Below are 14,849 nucleotides of genomic sequence, written 5' to 3'. Positions count from 1 at the left end.
AGGACTCCTGGCTCCCAACTGCTCGCCTTCCTGATTGCCCCTAACCACTTCTGCCTGCCAGCCTGATCACCCCCTAACCACTCCCCTGCCAGCCTGATTAATGCCTAACTGCTCCCCTGCCAGCCTGATTGTCCCTAACTGCCCTCCCCTGCAGGCCTGATCACCCCTACCTGCCCTCCCCTGCCAGCCTGATCACCCCTACCTGCCCTCCCCTGCAGGCTTGATCGCCCCCAACTGACCTCCCTTGCAGGTCTGGTCCCTCCCAACTGCCCTCCCCTGCTGGCCATCTTGTGCGGCCATCTTGTGTTGGAGTGATGGTCAATTTGCATATCACTCTTTTATTAGATAGGATTTACTTTTTAAATATATTTTTATTGATTTCAGAGAGGAAGGAAGAGGGAGATACAAACATCAATGATGAGAATCATTGATTAGCTGCCTCCTGCACGCCCCCTACTGGGGATTGAGCCCGAAACCTGGCATGTGCACTTGACTGGATTTGAACCCGGGACCCTTCAGTTCACAGGCTCTATCCACTGAGCCAAACCGGCTAGGGCTAGAAGTTTTCTTTTTGTAACAATGTCTAGAACATAAAGTATAAAAATTATAATAAGGGCCAATATTAGGAGACAACAAGCACATTTTGGGCAATATGCTAAAGACTGCAGATTATGTTTTTTGGAGCTAAGTGACCTTGGTCAAATCATTAAGTGATTTGGATCTGTTTTCTTATCTGTAACAAAATTGGGTGGGGTCAAGGGATCTCAGAGGTAGCTTTCCCTTTTAATATTTTATGACCTCACTATTCCTTAGCATGGGTATATGGCCCTTCCTTCATGGTCTGGCCCCTGCTGACTTCTCCAGACTCATCTTCCACTTCTTCCCTCAACAGATCTCTGAACCCATCATACCAATGATTTGCCATTCCGCAGACTCACCACATTCTCTTTTGCTTCTACACATGCAGTTGTCTGTCTCTGTCTTTCTCCTTCATGGACCTTCTCCATCTTTCTTGTCTGGCTAACCAACTCCTAACTATCCTAGCCTATCTAATAAAAGAGTAATATGCAAATTGACTGTCACTCCAACACACAAGATGGCCACCCCCATGTGGCCACAAGATGGCCGACACAAGATGGCCAGTAGGGGAGGGCAGTTGTGGGCAATCAGGCCAGCACGGGAGGGCAGTTGAGAGGGACCAGGCCTGCAGGGGAGGGCAGTTAGGGGTAACTGGGCTGGCAGAGGAGGGCAGTTGGGGGGGACCAGGTCTGCAGGGAAGGGCAGTTGGGGGGGACCAGGTCTGCAGGGAAGGGCAGTTGGGGGGACCAGGCCTGCAAGGGACGGTAGTTGGGGGGGACCAGACCTGCAGGGGAGGGCGGTTGGGGGGGATCCAGGCCGGCAGGGGAGGGCAGTTGGGGGCGACCAGGCCTGCAGGGGAGAGCAGTTAGGGACAATCGGGCCAGCAGGGGAGAAGTTAGGCTGGCAGGGGAGTGGTTAGGGGGTGATCAGGCTGGCAGGGGAGTGGTTAGGGGGTGATCAGGCTGGCAGACAGAAGCGGTTAGGGGCAATTAGGCAGGCAGGCAGGCGAGCAGTTGGGAGCCAGCGGTCCTGGATTGTGAGAGGGATATCCGACCACCCTGGATTGTGAGAGGGATATCTCACCAGGATCGGGCCTAAACGGGTAGTCGGACATCCCTCGAGGGGTCCCAGATTGGAGAGGGTGCGGACTGGGCTGAGGGACACCCACTTCCCCCGTGCACGAATTTCGTGCACCGGGCCTCTAGTATATAATAAAAGCCTAATATGCAAATTGTCCCCTAGACCAGGAGTTCAACCCGAGTTTGACCACACGCTATGACGTGTGCTGACCACCAGGGAGCGGCACAGAACGTGGTGGGCGTCGGCGACATGGCACTGGCAGCAGGCAGCAGTGGAGGTGCTGCTGTCCCGATGGGCCCTGATGAGAGTGGGACTGCGGCAGGATGGTGGAGCAGGTGAGTGGGCGACGCCAGGCCAAGACGGGGGTGAAAGGGGGCCTAATCACCCTGCTGATTGTCCTGTAAACAGTGACCAGCAGCTGCAGCAGGGGGTGGGGCTGCCGCCCGGCTCCCAGGCACTGAGGGAGCCAGGTAGGGGGCTGGGATGGGGAACTGGGGGTGGGTGGTAGTGACCAATCTCCCGTGGCACCCGGGTGGGTGGAGGGGAGGCTGCGACCTCTCACCGGCTACCTGGGGCCAGAGGTGAGGTGAGAATGTGGGGTGTCCACCGAGCTCACTCTCACTCCCCCAGCTACCCTTCCCCAGGACACCAGGGCTCACGTGCCAGGGAAACCCGAGCTCAGGTGCCAGGCACCCGCAAGGAGCCCGCCCCGCACCTGCATGGCCTCTTCCAGGTGGGGCTGGTTGGACTCCCCATGGGTTGGCGCAGGAGCCAGTCTGCGAGGCAAGCCAGGAGAGAGCACGCTGCCTGCCTGGCTTCCGTGCAGCGCCACTGGGTAGCCCAGAGGCCCACGTTGCACACTGGCCTGCAGCATCCAGCCGTGCTCACTGCATCTCCATGTGAAGCCTCAGGCGGAAGCAGGTGTGCGGGGTCCTGGGGGCCCAGGTGCTGCCCAGGGCCCAGAGGTCAGCTGGGACCTGCCCTTCCAGGACAGACGCTCGCACTTTTGATCGCTGGCCAGACCTAGGGACCGCACCTGTGCACAAATTTCATGCACCAGGCCTCTAGTTCTTTAATAATATACACACATATCACTTCCATTATGAAGGCTTCCTGACAGATTAAAGCAGAGAGAAGGCCTCGGGAATGAATGAAACCTGGCCTAGGTACTAAAGCACCCAGTTTCCACCTGCCTGTGGGCTCTGATCCACTGCGTGGATTTGGGCAGATATAGTGACCTCCCTTCTCTGGGCCTCAGCTTTCTTATCTGTGAAGTGGAGGCAATGACAGTGTCCACATAGTTGGGCTGGAACAGGAATCACAAGAGCCAGGGAATGGGAAAGCCGACTTGTAATCTGCAAGGCTAGGGACGTAGAATCGTCACGATTATGGTCCTGAGGAGAGGTAGCGGGTAACTGGGCGAGGTTCAGAGCAGTGACGCGAGTGAGGCACCAGGGCGGCTATGTGATGCTCCTGGACCCCGCTCGTCGCCGGGCTCATCACCTCCTCCCGAGGGTTCTCACCTCCCAGGCCCACCCTCATCCTGGAGCACGAGAAACTTTTGCGTCCAGCCCACTCCACCCGGACTCCCTACTAGTTCCCGCCCCACAGCCACTCACTTACCTCCCGGCCAGGGCCGGCGGGAGCCGCATCTCTATGGTCAACCAGAAGCTGGAGTCGCCTCCAGGGATACCCTTTCTACGACCGCCTCCCGCCCAGAGGAACTCTAGGGCTTCGGGCATACGAAGGCCACTCTCTCTTCCCTTTTGGCGGCGGGAGGAATACTCTATGGTTTTCTCTATCATCCCCGCTCCCGCCCGAGTCAGAAAATCCGAGGAGCACCATCGAGAGCTGTGGGGCAGAGTGGCAGGGCCTTCTTGGTGGGCGTGGCGGGAAGTAGATAGAAGGCTCGGGGGTGGGGCCGAGCGGCGCTTCCCTCAAACCCGAAGGGGTGAAACCATCGAGAGGGAGGGCCAGAGAGTCATGCGGGTAAGGCGATGGAGAGACGGATTACCCGAAACCTCGCAGCTGGAGGCGCGAGCTGGGGTGTGGAGGGCGTGCGGGAGAGGGCGTCCGCCCAGGGCCCGGGGCGGGAAGGGCTTTGTTTGTGGCTTCCATGCATAGGTATTTTGGAATTCTGGATCCAACTCGGAACCTCAGCGGAGGTCACCGCTGTCAGTGCTTCGCCCCGCGTGCCAGGCGCAGAGCAAAGTGGAAGGGGCGGGAAAGACGTACTAGAAGAAACCAACTGGCTTCCTACCCCTCGGAATCTTACAGTCTAGAATTAGACCCGGTCACGTTTTATGGTGGAGAATTATGAAAAATCTCTATGGAGGAAGTAGCAAATGGGCGGGACTTCCATTGGAGAAAATACATTAGAATGGGCTTAGGAGAACTGCTGAGCCCTGAGGTGGGAGGTGGTTTGTTTATTTGTTCAACAGGTAGTTTTAGGAGCTAATCCATGAAAGGTAGGTGGAGGGCTTTGAGTACCAGGCAGAGGAGTTTTTACCCTAATTCAGGGATCTGTTGAGAGATGTTGGGAGTAGGGAAAGAAATATGGTTGAAGCTGATCTTTATGAAGCAAGAACTGGACCCCTGTGTACCAGTTTGGTGAAGCAGAGATGGAGACCTTCCTATTAAGATACCATTTCAAGAACTAAATTTTTTTTGCCCTAGCTGGTTTGGCTCAGTGGATAGAGTATCGGCTTGTGGACTGAAGAGTCCCAGGTTCGATTCTGGTCAAGGGCACATGCCCCGGTTATGGGCTCAATCCCAGTAGGGGGCATGCAGGGGGCAGCAGATCAATGATTCTCATCATTGATGTTTCTATCTCTCCCTCTCCCTTCCTCTCTGAAATAAAAGTATATAAAAAAAAAAACTAAAATTTTTTAATATCTCAGGTGGGAGATATTAAAGGGCTAAACAGGACATTGGGAATTGAGCATGTAAAGGAGAGGATATTTGAAGGACATTACTCATTGTAACAAGGCATGGTGATTACTGACAGGTCAATGGAAGAGAATGGCTCCATCCCTGCTGACCCTTTCTATCTCAACAGGTCCCACGGACCACAAAAATTCTACCCATTATCCTGTTGAAGGCAGTTACATTGTTCTCTTAGGATTCTCCAGACATAGTCCTTTGGCAGGAAACTGAAGTATGAACAGGAAAATGAAGGGCAAATGGGACAAGGGGCCTGGAGTCTCAGCCCTTGCATTCCACCACCACCACCAACTCACAAGGGGAGGACACTGAAGGGCCCAGTAACTGACCTGCTTTTCCTGTTGCCAGCTTCTGCAGGAGGGAGGGATTGAGGAGTCCAGTTGCTTAACTAACCTTGTGTTTTTTCCCATTCCCACTGCTCCCCATCCCCAGGTTTTGAAATTGCCTCAGGGCCTGTAAGGTTCGGTGTTTCCTTTTCAAGATGCCCCTTTCAGACTTTGTTCTGACCCTGAAGGACAATCCCTACTTTGGGGCTGGATTTGGGCTGGTGGGTGTGGGCACAGCCCTGGCCCTGGCTCGGAAGGGTGCCCAGCTGGGCCTGGTGGCATTCCGGCGCCATTACATGATCACACTGGAAGTCCCTGCTCGAGACAGGAGCTATGCCTGGTTGCTTAGCTGGCTCACCCGCCACAGTACCCGTACTCAGCACCTCAGTGTCGAGACCTCGTACCTTCAGCATGAGAGTGGTCGCATCTCTACTAAGTTTGAATTTGTACCCAGCCCTGGAAATCACTTTATCTGGTAAGGTTGGGAGCCAGGGAACGCTCTGAGAGTAGCAAAGGAGAATGAGGGGAGCTGGGTTTGACACATTCATTCACCCCATTTTGACCATTCTTATTCAGGTATCAGGGGAAATGGATCCGAGTGGAACGAAGCCGAGAGATGCAGATGATAGACCTGCAGACGGGCACTCCTTGGGAATCTGTCACCTTCACAGCTCTGGGCACTGACCGCAAGGTTTTCTTCAACATCTTGGAGGAAGGTGTGGGATGACACAGGCAGGCTCTGTGGGGGAGTTGCTGGGTTGGGAGCATTTGACATCAGAGGAAGGGAAGCTTGGAGGATCTGAGCCCATGGGATCAGGGGGCTGGGGTAAGCTGTTTTGGCATAGCTCTGCCTTAGTTGCAGAGCAGAGAGTAATACTGGCTTTGTCTCATCTCCTCCCTCCCAGCTCGAGCACTGGCCTTGGAACAGGAAGAAGGGAAAACAGTGATGCACACAGCCGTGGGCTCTGAATGGCGCCCCTTTGGATATCCACGCCGGCGGCGGCCACTGAATTCTGTGGTTCTAGAACAGGGTCTGGCTGACCGAATTCTCAAGGACATACGGGAATTTATCGATAACCCCAAGTGGTACATTGACAGAGGTAAGAAGCAGCTGGGGTCTTGACCAGGCTGTTTTGATGTGATGGTAGAGCAGGAGGAAACAGGTTAGTCTTTGTGGCCAGATGGGGTGGATACAGCGCTAGCCCAATTCCTAGAGATGAAGGGGAAAAGAAGGTTGCCTATGGGGATGATTTCTTCTAATACCAAGGTCCTTGGGCCTCCAGGGAACGGGGTTGAGGAATGAATGCAGATACCTGGGGCAGAGTACATGATTGACTTGAAGTCTTAATGATCATCCTGGCTGTATTCCCAGGCATTCCCTACAGACGTGGCTACCTGCTTTATGGGCCCCCTGGTTGTGGAAAGAGCAGTTTTATGTGAGTAGTGTCATTTCTCTTAACCCTCAATCTGGAGAAAAACTGGGTTGGGATTGGAAAGAGAAATAAATGTGGAGAACAGGAACCAGGATAAACATAAGACATGTGGAACATTAGGGTGGGGTGGTGGAAGGGTTAGGCCTGACACATCTAGTATAGTGAGGAACAAGCAGTTGGGCCCAAGGACGAATTCCCAGATTGCCAACCACCTGTCCTCCCATCCTCCATAGCACAGCCTTGGCTGGGGAGCTGGAGCACAGCATCTGCCTGCTGAGTCTCACAGATTCCAGCCTCTCTGATGACCGGCTCAACCACCTGCTGAGTGCGGCCCCACAGCAGAGCCTGGTGCTCCTAGAGGACGTGGATGCTGCTTTTCTCAGTCGAGATCTGGCTGTGCAGAGTAAGTGAAAGGAGTTGAGGAAAGGGGGCTTTCTAAATGAGGAACAGAAGAAAGAAACCCAGAAGGCTGATGGAGGATGGATGGATTAGCAACAAAAGCCTAGAAGAGGCTCAGATAAGTAGGGAATGTGGTGGGGAATAGAAAGAGCTAATTTTAACACATTGTAGACGGATCACGAGAATTCTCGTGTTTTCTGTTCTAAGGCTTGTGGACAATCACAATATTAAAAAGATATTAGCTTGTAAGAACATGTAATAACTTCAAAATGTAATGGGTATTTAATTTTAAAGCATGCCTTTAACATTTATGTGGAATGTTCTTTGTACTCATTCCATAGAAACTTATCTGGCTACTGGGTAAAGCTAGCAATAAAACTACCGGTCCGCAATGTGTTAAGTAGGACTATGACTGACCAGTTATGCTTCTTCATCTCTCCCTTCCTCTAGACCCAGTAAAGTACCAAGGTCTAGGTCGTCTCACCTTCAGTGGACTGCTTAATGCCTTGGATGGTGTGGCTTCCACTGAGGCCCGCATTGTATTCATGACTACCAACCATGTTGACAGGTAGGAAGGAGTGAGAGACAGAGGCTAGACTTCACCAACTCTGTACCTTGGGAGAATCAGAAAGTTCAGAGGGAACCATCATTTTGGGGGTACCAGTGTACTACTATCCGTGACTCTGCTGCCTTTTTCTTAGACTGGACCCTGCCCTGATACGCCCGGGGCGAGTAGACATGAAGGAGTACGTGGGCTACTGCTCATACTGGCAGCTGACTCAGATGTTCCAGAGGTTCTATCCAGGGCAAGCACCTTCTTTGGCGGAGGCCTTTGCAGAATGTGTCCTTCGAACTACAACTGAGATTAGTCCTGCTCAGGTGCAGGGCTACTTCATGCTGTATAAAAATGACCCTACAGGGGCAATGCAAAATGTTGAGTCCCTGAGGAGGTGACAACTGGGTCCTGCTCAGCTATCCTCTAGGGGATTAATAAACACCTGCCACACTACTCTGGTCTCTGATTTCCCTGTATTGGTACTTGAGTAAAAAGCAGGGGCTGCAATCACAGGAGCCATCAAGCATCCACCTATACAAGTGTTAGCAACACAGCCTAGCCAAAGGGGGAAGAGAAGACACTATAGTAAACAGAAAAGTACAGTCCTCCACCTAAAAGCATGTATATATGGTGTCCCCCACAAATGCATACACACACTTTGAATAATTATAAAGGCATTGTTTATTAAAATACATTTCATTATCAAAATTGAGTTATCAAAGTGTGTTTACATTTTTTGAGGGATACCATCTAATCTAATAATAGACAAATATGCAAATTGACCGCACCTTTGCTACACCTAAGCCACGCCCACCAACCAATCAGGATGAATATGCAAATTACCCAAACAAAGATGGCGGCTAATTTGCATATCAAGACAATGTCGAAAGAAGCCAAGAGCTGCAAAAGGGAGTAAAGCTTCGAAGAAGCAAGCAAGCCAGGGGGGCGGGGGGAAGGAGAAGGGAGGAGCGAAGTCAGGGCCGGGGGCGAAGGGAAACTCAGGCGGGCTGGAGGAGAAGGCGGGGCGGGTGGCAAGGGCGGAGCGGAGGCGGGGCCGGGGGCGAAGGGAAACTCGGGTGGGCTGGAGGAGAAGGCGGGGCGGGCGGCAAGGGAGGAATGGAGGCGGGATAGAGTGCAGCAGGAAATCCTATTGCAGGATTTTTCCTGCAACGGGAATGCTAGTATACATAAATAAAATGTGGGTTACAGGGCAGGGTGCTTCCTGCAGACTGCTTAAATTTTGGCATCCACTAGTTTTCCCTGAAACCCACTACTAGGCCTTTCTGACCTAGACCTGATCTTATGGGATAACAGATCTCAGGGCAAAGTTGAGGCTACTCTGGCACACTCCAGCCTTGCTAGGAATTTAGGAAGACAGCCATACTTCACAGGCTTGGTGCTACTGAGCAAAGAAAGCCAAACAAGGCCAAATCTCTTTATTGCCCCCCTCCACCCCTTATTTCCCTGCCCCACCACAGTACTGCTAGGAACCATCCTCCGATTCCAGGCTCAAGGGCTCCCTTCGAGTACCAGATGGGTAGGTTCCCCGACCCCGAGGCAGGCGGGGATAGGAAGAACCTGGTGTCCGACTCTTGGAACGCTCCCAGCGAGCATAGTCCCGAGTTCTGCGGGGCGGGGGACCCTGACAGTTGCCAGGTCCATTCTCTTGGGAAGGACCTCCAACCCCTTGGTTACAGGGTTCTTCTGGCTTTACGTCCACGGGCTCCTTGGGGGGCCCCTCAAGAGGTGGCAGTTCTTGGGTGTCATTGGTACCTTTGTGGGCATTATATTCTCCCTTTAGGTGCCTCCGTTCAGGCTGTCTCCAGAGGCCTCGGTTGGCCCGGGGGGTATCCAGGATAGTTTTCTGCGTCTCACTCAACCTTTGCTGATTTGGCCCAGTCCCTGGAATCTTCTCGCACATATACTGGGAAGCCACAGGCAGAGGAGCTGACTGGGTAGGTTGTGCAGTTGATGAAGGAGACAGTTCTGTGGCAAGGGCACCGAGTGGTTGGGATCCTCTGGAGGCATCTACAGCTGACTCAGGTTCCAAATGGGCAGGTGGCTAGAAAAAAAAGTGAGCAGATGCAGTGAAGGAGATTCAGCTTCTCAAAGCAGGGAACTACAGGCCTCTCGCCCATTACATGAATTGACCACCATCAGCCTGTAACCCGCCGTAGGTAGAACAAAGCTCACCCTAGGGCCATGGCAGAGGGGTGTTCATAGGAAACTTCGTGTCACTAGGGAAGGAGTGGGAAATGGTTTCCTCACCTGCTGGAGGCTGATAAAATACCGGTTACGTTCAGCCTCTAGGTCAATGATGCCCCCCCTCTCTTGCTGCCTCTGGTAGAGCCGCCTGAGCTCTTCTTGTTGGCGCAAGCTTTCTGCATTGGGCTTGTACAGCTCCTGGTAGGACGGGAGCAGATTGGCAGGGAGAGAAAAATAAACACAAGGTAGACATGAGCCCCTGCTCTTCCAGGACTGCCTCAGGAAATCTGTGCACAGTTCTTGGTTTTTATCCCTCAGATTTGGGCTCCTGAATGAAGCCTTGGGCTCCCGGGGGGGGGGGGGGAGCGGCCCTGTGGCTTTGTAGAGGTCTCAGATTGAGCCCAATTTCAGAGCCCATTCAAGGCAAACAAGATGCCGTTCCTCCCCCCTTGGAGAATACCATTATTCCTGCCTCATATTAGGAAGGGAGTTCCTTACCATGGGCTGTTGGGGTTCAGGGGCTGCTTTTAGTGAGGCAAGATCATACACGAGGGGCTCTCTGCACACTGGACACTGCACACCAACAGCCTTCTAAAAAGAGAGGAGAAAACCACACCCCTGCTTCACGGCCCAGGGTGATCACCAGCTGCCCAACCACTCAGCCAGCCTAATCTGCCGAGTGCTGGGACAGGCATGCCTGTTTCTAAACAGAAGTGAGTGTTCACTCATGACCATAAGAAGGTTAACAGCCCCTGGACTGGACGGAGAGGAAAGGTTGTTAGTCAGCGGTGTCAAATGTAAGCAGAGTCTGGCGGGCCGACCTGTTTGGTTGCGGCATGCTGCCGTTCCTGTTCCTGCTCCTGTCCTTGAGCCTGCAGCTCATGCTCCATGTGCTGGATGTACCGAGCAAGGCAGTGGCAGTGGAAATAGTGGTAACAGGGTGTTTTCGTAAAGGCCTCGTTCTCCTGGAGGGAGTATGGATACAAGCCGCTGCATCAGAGTTCTCTCATGAGCCCTCCACTGCCTACCCTAAGCAGACCACAGGTTACAAGAGAGACCCACCTGGAAACCATAGAGGCAGATGACGCACTGGCCATGTGGGATGTTGTTATCTGTGAGAATTTCCTTCCCTTTCTGAGAGGAGAGAAGACACTGTTCAAACAGGGAGGCAGCAGCAAGAACTGTGAGTAAAACCTGTCACTACTCCCAGGAGTAACTGGTCTCCCACCACACCAGTCTGTTACCTCGTGTGCACACATTTCTGTCTTGGTGATGCTCCCTCTGCTTGGAATCAATCCTGCTCTAAATCCCTGACCCTCATCCAAACTGCGAGATTCAAAATCCAATTTGTTTTTCCACTCATTTAGTCGCCTTTAATAGCTCTTGAGGATGAAAATAATATATCTTAGAGAAAAAAAGTGTTCAATGAAAACACATCTTCTAGGCCTTTCTTGGTTAGCCCCCTTTGAAATCATTGCCCCAGTGAGTTTGTTCTGGAATAGGCTTTCAGAAATAAAATCAAGGCATGGACAACCCAAAGGAACAGAGAACTCAAAGGCATCAAGTTGAGCTATCAAATATGCATTTGCACTGTTATTTCAGTAGTGAATACTTTGGAATTCCACAAAGTTCAACACTGCTTTGTGGAGGCCTGACTCAGGAGTGCTACAATGGCCTATGCACTCTCTCTCTCTGACACCAGACCACCCACCTTTATTCTTTTCTGAACATCTCTCTAAAGAACTCAAAGTAGAGGAAAATGAGACTGTACTTAATTGTGTGTTTTTAAATTTCAAACAGCTAAAGTGACCTTTGTATGTTAACTTGTAGTTTTTAGGTGGTGCTTCATGTGAGTTTCCTTCACTAGGATAGAAACTCTGTAAAGAACCATGCCTTTCTAATCAGCTATAATGGCACACTAGCCTTCAAATGTTCATTTATGGCAAAGACCCTCCAGGTGGGATCCATCTCTTGCTACTTTCAGTTGCCAGTGCCAAGAAAACAAGAAATGCACTGAAACTAAAGCAAGATTAATGCAAGTTAAAGAAGAAATGTAATTTTCTATCAAGATGCTGGAATAGGCAACTTGGGAAAGCTATAGAACTGTCTTGTTGGGAGATTTTTTTGAAACAGAAGAGAGTCTTGTCTTTCTGGATTTAGACCTTACCAAAACAAGGACTAATTGGATGAACACAGACATATTCATGATTCTAGGCCAAGGCTTCCCTTGAAAGAAAGGACATCTCCCCAGGCTAGAAGACCTCTTACCTCGATGAGTTCATAGAGCATGGCAGTACCCAGCCCAGCCTTGGCCACATGGCCCAGTGCCTGTGAAATCCTGGAGGAAGAAGGCAAACCAAACATTAGGCCTGCTTCCTTCCCTCCCCAGACTGAGCTGTATCCTGAGTTTTCCCTGCTCTAACCAGTCTGCTTACTTGTGGATCTGTTCATCTGAGAGTCCTCGGGGGTTACGAATAGAGATCTGTGGCACCTCATTGGGATACTAGTAGGAGAAAACCACAAATTACTGCTAAAGCACCCCACCCCAGACCTGTCCCCTTACTCCCTTTGCTGCAATAAGGTAGGGACCTCACCTGTGCTGGGACCTGAAGCACCAGAGTGAAGCAGACATACTGTGAATCCTGGTCTTCTGCCGTGGCAGGGTGCAGGGTGATGTAGACCTCCCATGGCGAAGATCTGTAGGTGGATGAAGTGGAGACCTGGGATGTGACTGGGCAGGGGCTGGAGGGTTGGGGTGAGATAGTAAAGCGGGCAGAGGAAGTAAGCAACAGGCCCCCTCTTTTTTGGTGGTGGTGGGGGGAATGAAAGGAATAGTCTTGATCTACACGAGAGATACATTTTTGAATCAAGGCTCACAGATTCTGCATGGAAACGTCTCATTTCTAAGGGGACTCATGTCTACCTCTAGAAGAATACGCACCTGCCATTTCCTTTAATCACTTGTAGTTCATCCAGATAGATAGATTCTAACACCTCGATTTCTGAGGGAAGGACCCTAGAGAGACAGAGTTTTAGAGATCATTTCTGCCAACAGATGAGGAAACAGATTCTCAGGAAGGTGAAATTACTAGCCCAAATCTCAAGGCTTAACAGGCAGCACTCAGATGAGAACCTGGTTTCCTGATTGTTCCTTAGTGGCCATCTCTCTGACCCAAAAATATGATGTCCACTGATTAACATCAAACTTACCAATACCACTCTTGGCTTTCTCTACACGATTGTTCATGTGGATCGCAGTATTTACATATACTGCCAATATTAATTACCCTAAACCTTCTCAAAGGAGATACCATCTAAACAGAGCAAGGTGATATAAAAGCTATGTTGCTGTGTTGTAGTGGAAGAGCCATCAGCCTGAGTCAACAGGTACCAAACACATAGTACCCATGTGATCTGAGTAGTTACTTATCTCTGTAAGCCTGAGTTACCCTGTCTAACATATGTAAATAATACCACCTACTCTCTAGGGTTATTGTAAGGATGAAAGGACTTTGTTTATGTAAGGTATCTAGTGGCATCTTGGCCATAGTACCTAGCCTATATTTGTATATTACCTTTTCCCTTAAAAGGAAAGAAGGATATAGTTAGTATTCAGTGTATTTACAACCTGTCCAGGTCAGGATCCAGTGGTCCTGATGTAAATCAGAGGACACACATTTTAAATCACAGAAACAGCAGTCATAATGACCCTGGAGGTGACACTGATAATACATGAAAAGATGCATAAATGGTTTGCTTTCTTACAGGTATACTGTTCCCTCTTTACCAAGAGCAACACTGTTCTTAGCATGACTTTTTATTAGTGGTTCTCAAAATTTTCTTTTTTTGTTGTTAATCCTCATTTCCATTGCTTTTTCAGAGAGAGTGGAAGGGAAGGAGAAAAACATTGATGTGAGAGAGACACATCAACTAGTTGCCTCCTGCATGGACCTCAACTGGGGGTGGGGAGCAAACCCACAACCCAGGTTCATGCCCTTGACCAGGAATTGAATCCTAGACCCTTCCATTCGAGGCCCAATGCTCTAATCACCTCATGAGACACATCAGCCAGGGCTCAAAACTTTTTTTTGTCTCACAGCATTATAGGCTAGCTGTGCGATTACTGCTGCTCTCTCCATGGATCAAAGTGTCTCCTCAAAATCATAATGTTCCCCTGAACAGGCTGAAAACCACGAGTCTAGATGATTTCACTAAAGGCCAGCGCTGTTTAAGCTTTCTGAATCAATGAAACACTGAAGTGTAGCCATCAAGGGGCCCTTCAATACCATATTTCACTCAGTCTAGCTGTGACTTGAGCCTTGATAGGAAGTATGGGGTGGGATGGCGGTAAAGTTGTGACCAAAAAAAGGGGGGAGGGTGACTGTAGAATATCCTAGTACTAAGGATATAGGATTTGGAAACAGACAACCCATATTCCTAGTCATAACTATGTACCTTTTGGCAAATCATTTTACCTGTCAGGCTTCATCTAGTCCCCTCAGATGCCTACATTTCAGAGGCCGATGTATGTTACAAATCCATCGTGATCCTCTCAACTATTCTATGAGGTAGATGCCACACCCACCTTTTCACAGCCGAGGACACTGACTCATAGAACATAGGTGGCCTGGTCGGCATCACACAGCTAATAAAATGTGGAGTGAACCCCTTTTATCCTTTTCCCAAATCCCAGAGTCCTTTCAGGTTCTGATCTCTTTTAAGAATGCTTGAGAGAAGGACTAAGAGAGCTTTTTGTGAAGTGTAAGGCTTTATTCAGACAACAGTCCTCAGTATTGTCAGGGAGGGAGAAGGGAGAGGAAAGCCTCGGCTCATCCAAGAGGGAAGGAGGGCGGGAGCTGGAGGACACAGGTTCTGGGAGGTTAAGAGAGACGTGGGGCGATATGATGAGCAGGCATCCCCCGGGACCCTGAGCAAATCCACTTCAAGAAGAGACAATGGGATAGGATGAGACCGGAGAAAAGAGGGCTGAACCAGATAAGGCGCGGCTCGCCCTGGCCTGGTCAGCGCAGATCCCGTCGTCTTTCGCTTAGATCAGCGCCCCTCCACCCACCCACTCCCAGTCCAGAAGCTCTCAGAGAAAGATGTCAGCGTCTCTGCCATCCCTCGCTCCGCCCCACATGCCCGCCATACGGACCGTCCACGGCGCCGCTAGTCCCCTGGACCGGATCCAGGCGGTCAGCCAAAGCCCATGCCCCAAAGTTACCAGTCCTCCTCCCCGGCAGCTGCCGACGAAGATGTCGCCATGTCTCCTCCGGCCCACAGCCGGAACCGGAAATACTCTGGGGTTACTCGGAGGCAGAAAGTTAA

The 14,849-nt window shown here is 50.9% G+C and overlaps 2 protein-coding genes across 10 annotated transcripts; one reads left to right on the top strand and one right to left on the bottom strand.

Annotated features, from left to right (window-relative positions):
- Positions 1-3,603: 3,603 nt before the first annotated feature.
- LOC103289313 (mitochondrial chaperone BCS1) lies at positions 3,604-7,769 on the top strand. 4 transcript variants are annotated; one of them, XM_028150993.2, is made up of 8 exons: positions 3,604-3,648; positions 5,035-5,403; positions 5,505-5,644; positions 5,834-6,028; positions 6,301-6,364; positions 6,595-6,764; positions 7,211-7,328; positions 7,462-7,769. In XM_028150993.2, exons 2-8 carry the CDS (start codon positions 5,084-5,086, stop codon positions 7,712-7,714), a joined length of 1,260 nt encoding a protein of 419 aa, XP_028006794.2. In that variant the 5' UTR covers positions 3,604-3,648; positions 5,035-5,083; the 3' UTR covers positions 7,715-7,769. The 4 variants fall into 4 exon arrangements, with proteins under 4 accessions (XP_028006794.2, XP_054578974.1, XP_008143384.2 ...); XM_008145162.3 differs by having other exon boundaries at positions 3,645-3,705; XM_028150994.2 differs by lacking the exon at positions 3,604-3,648 and adding an exon at positions 3,738-3,783.
- Positions 7,770-8,383: 614 nt separating this feature from the next.
- Positions 8,384-14,844, bottom strand: RNF25 (ring finger protein 25). 6 transcript variants are annotated; one of them, XM_054722873.1, is made up of 10 exons: positions 14,746-14,844; positions 12,463-12,537; positions 12,116-12,263; positions 11,957-12,024; positions 11,790-11,859; positions 10,584-10,655; positions 10,343-10,486; positions 10,020-10,109; positions 9,585-9,719; positions 8,384-9,378 (listed from the first exon to the last, which is right to left on the bottom strand). In XM_054722873.1, exons 1-10 carry the CDS (start codon positions 14,784-14,786, stop codon positions 8,800-8,802), a joined length of 1,422 nt encoding a protein of 473 aa, XP_054578848.1. In that variant the 5' UTR covers positions 14,787-14,844; the 3' UTR covers positions 8,384-8,799. The 6 variants fall into 6 exon arrangements, with proteins under 6 accessions (XP_054578848.1, XP_054578847.1, XP_028006788.2 ...); XM_054722872.1 differs by having other exon boundaries at positions 8,385-9,378; positions 10,020-10,112; XM_028150987.2 differs by having other exon boundaries at positions 8,385-9,378; positions 12,116-12,218.
- Positions 14,845-14,849: the final 5 nt, after the last annotated feature.

The sequence above is a fragment of the Eptesicus fuscus genome, chromosome 11 (assembly GCF_027574615.1).
Source record: "Eptesicus fuscus isolate TK198812 chromosome 11, DD_ASM_mEF_20220401, whole genome shotgun sequence".
In the NCBI taxonomy this organism is placed as follows: domain Eukaryota; kingdom Metazoa; phylum Chordata; class Mammalia; order Chiroptera; family Vespertilionidae; genus Eptesicus; species Eptesicus fuscus.
This window is presented reverse-complemented; position numbering and strand designations above follow the sequence as displayed.

What these genes read in the sequence shown, in the direction of transcription:
- LOC103289313 (XM_028150993.2), top strand. Translation starts at nt 5,084, where the DNA reads ATGCCCCTTTCAGACTTTGTTCTGACCCTGAAGGACAATCCCTACTTT. An exon ending in TCGAGATCTGGCTGTGCAGA is followed by an intron (nt 6,765 to 7,210) that starts GTAAGTGAAAGG and finishes CCCTTCCTCTAG; the next exon opens with ACCCAGTAAAGTACCAAGGT. An exon ending in ACTACCAACCATGTTGACAG is followed by an intron (nt 7,329 to 7,461) that starts GTAGGAAGGAGT and finishes CCTTTTTCTTAG; the next exon opens with ACTGGACCCTGCCCTGATAC.
- RNF25 (XM_054722872.1), bottom strand. Translation starts at nt 14,786, where the DNA reads ATGGCGACATCTTCGTCGGCAGCTGCCGGGGAGGAGGACTG. An exon ending in TCTGCCTCTATGGTTTCCAG is followed by an intron (nt 10,487 to 10,583) that starts GTGGGTCTCTCT and finishes TACTCCCTCCAG; the next exon opens with GAGAACGAGGCCTTTACGAA. An exon ending in AGCATGCCGCAACCAAACAG is followed by an intron (nt 10,113 to 10,342) that starts GTCGGCCCGCCA and finishes CTCTCTTTTTAG; the next exon opens with AAGGCTGTTGGTGTGCAGTG.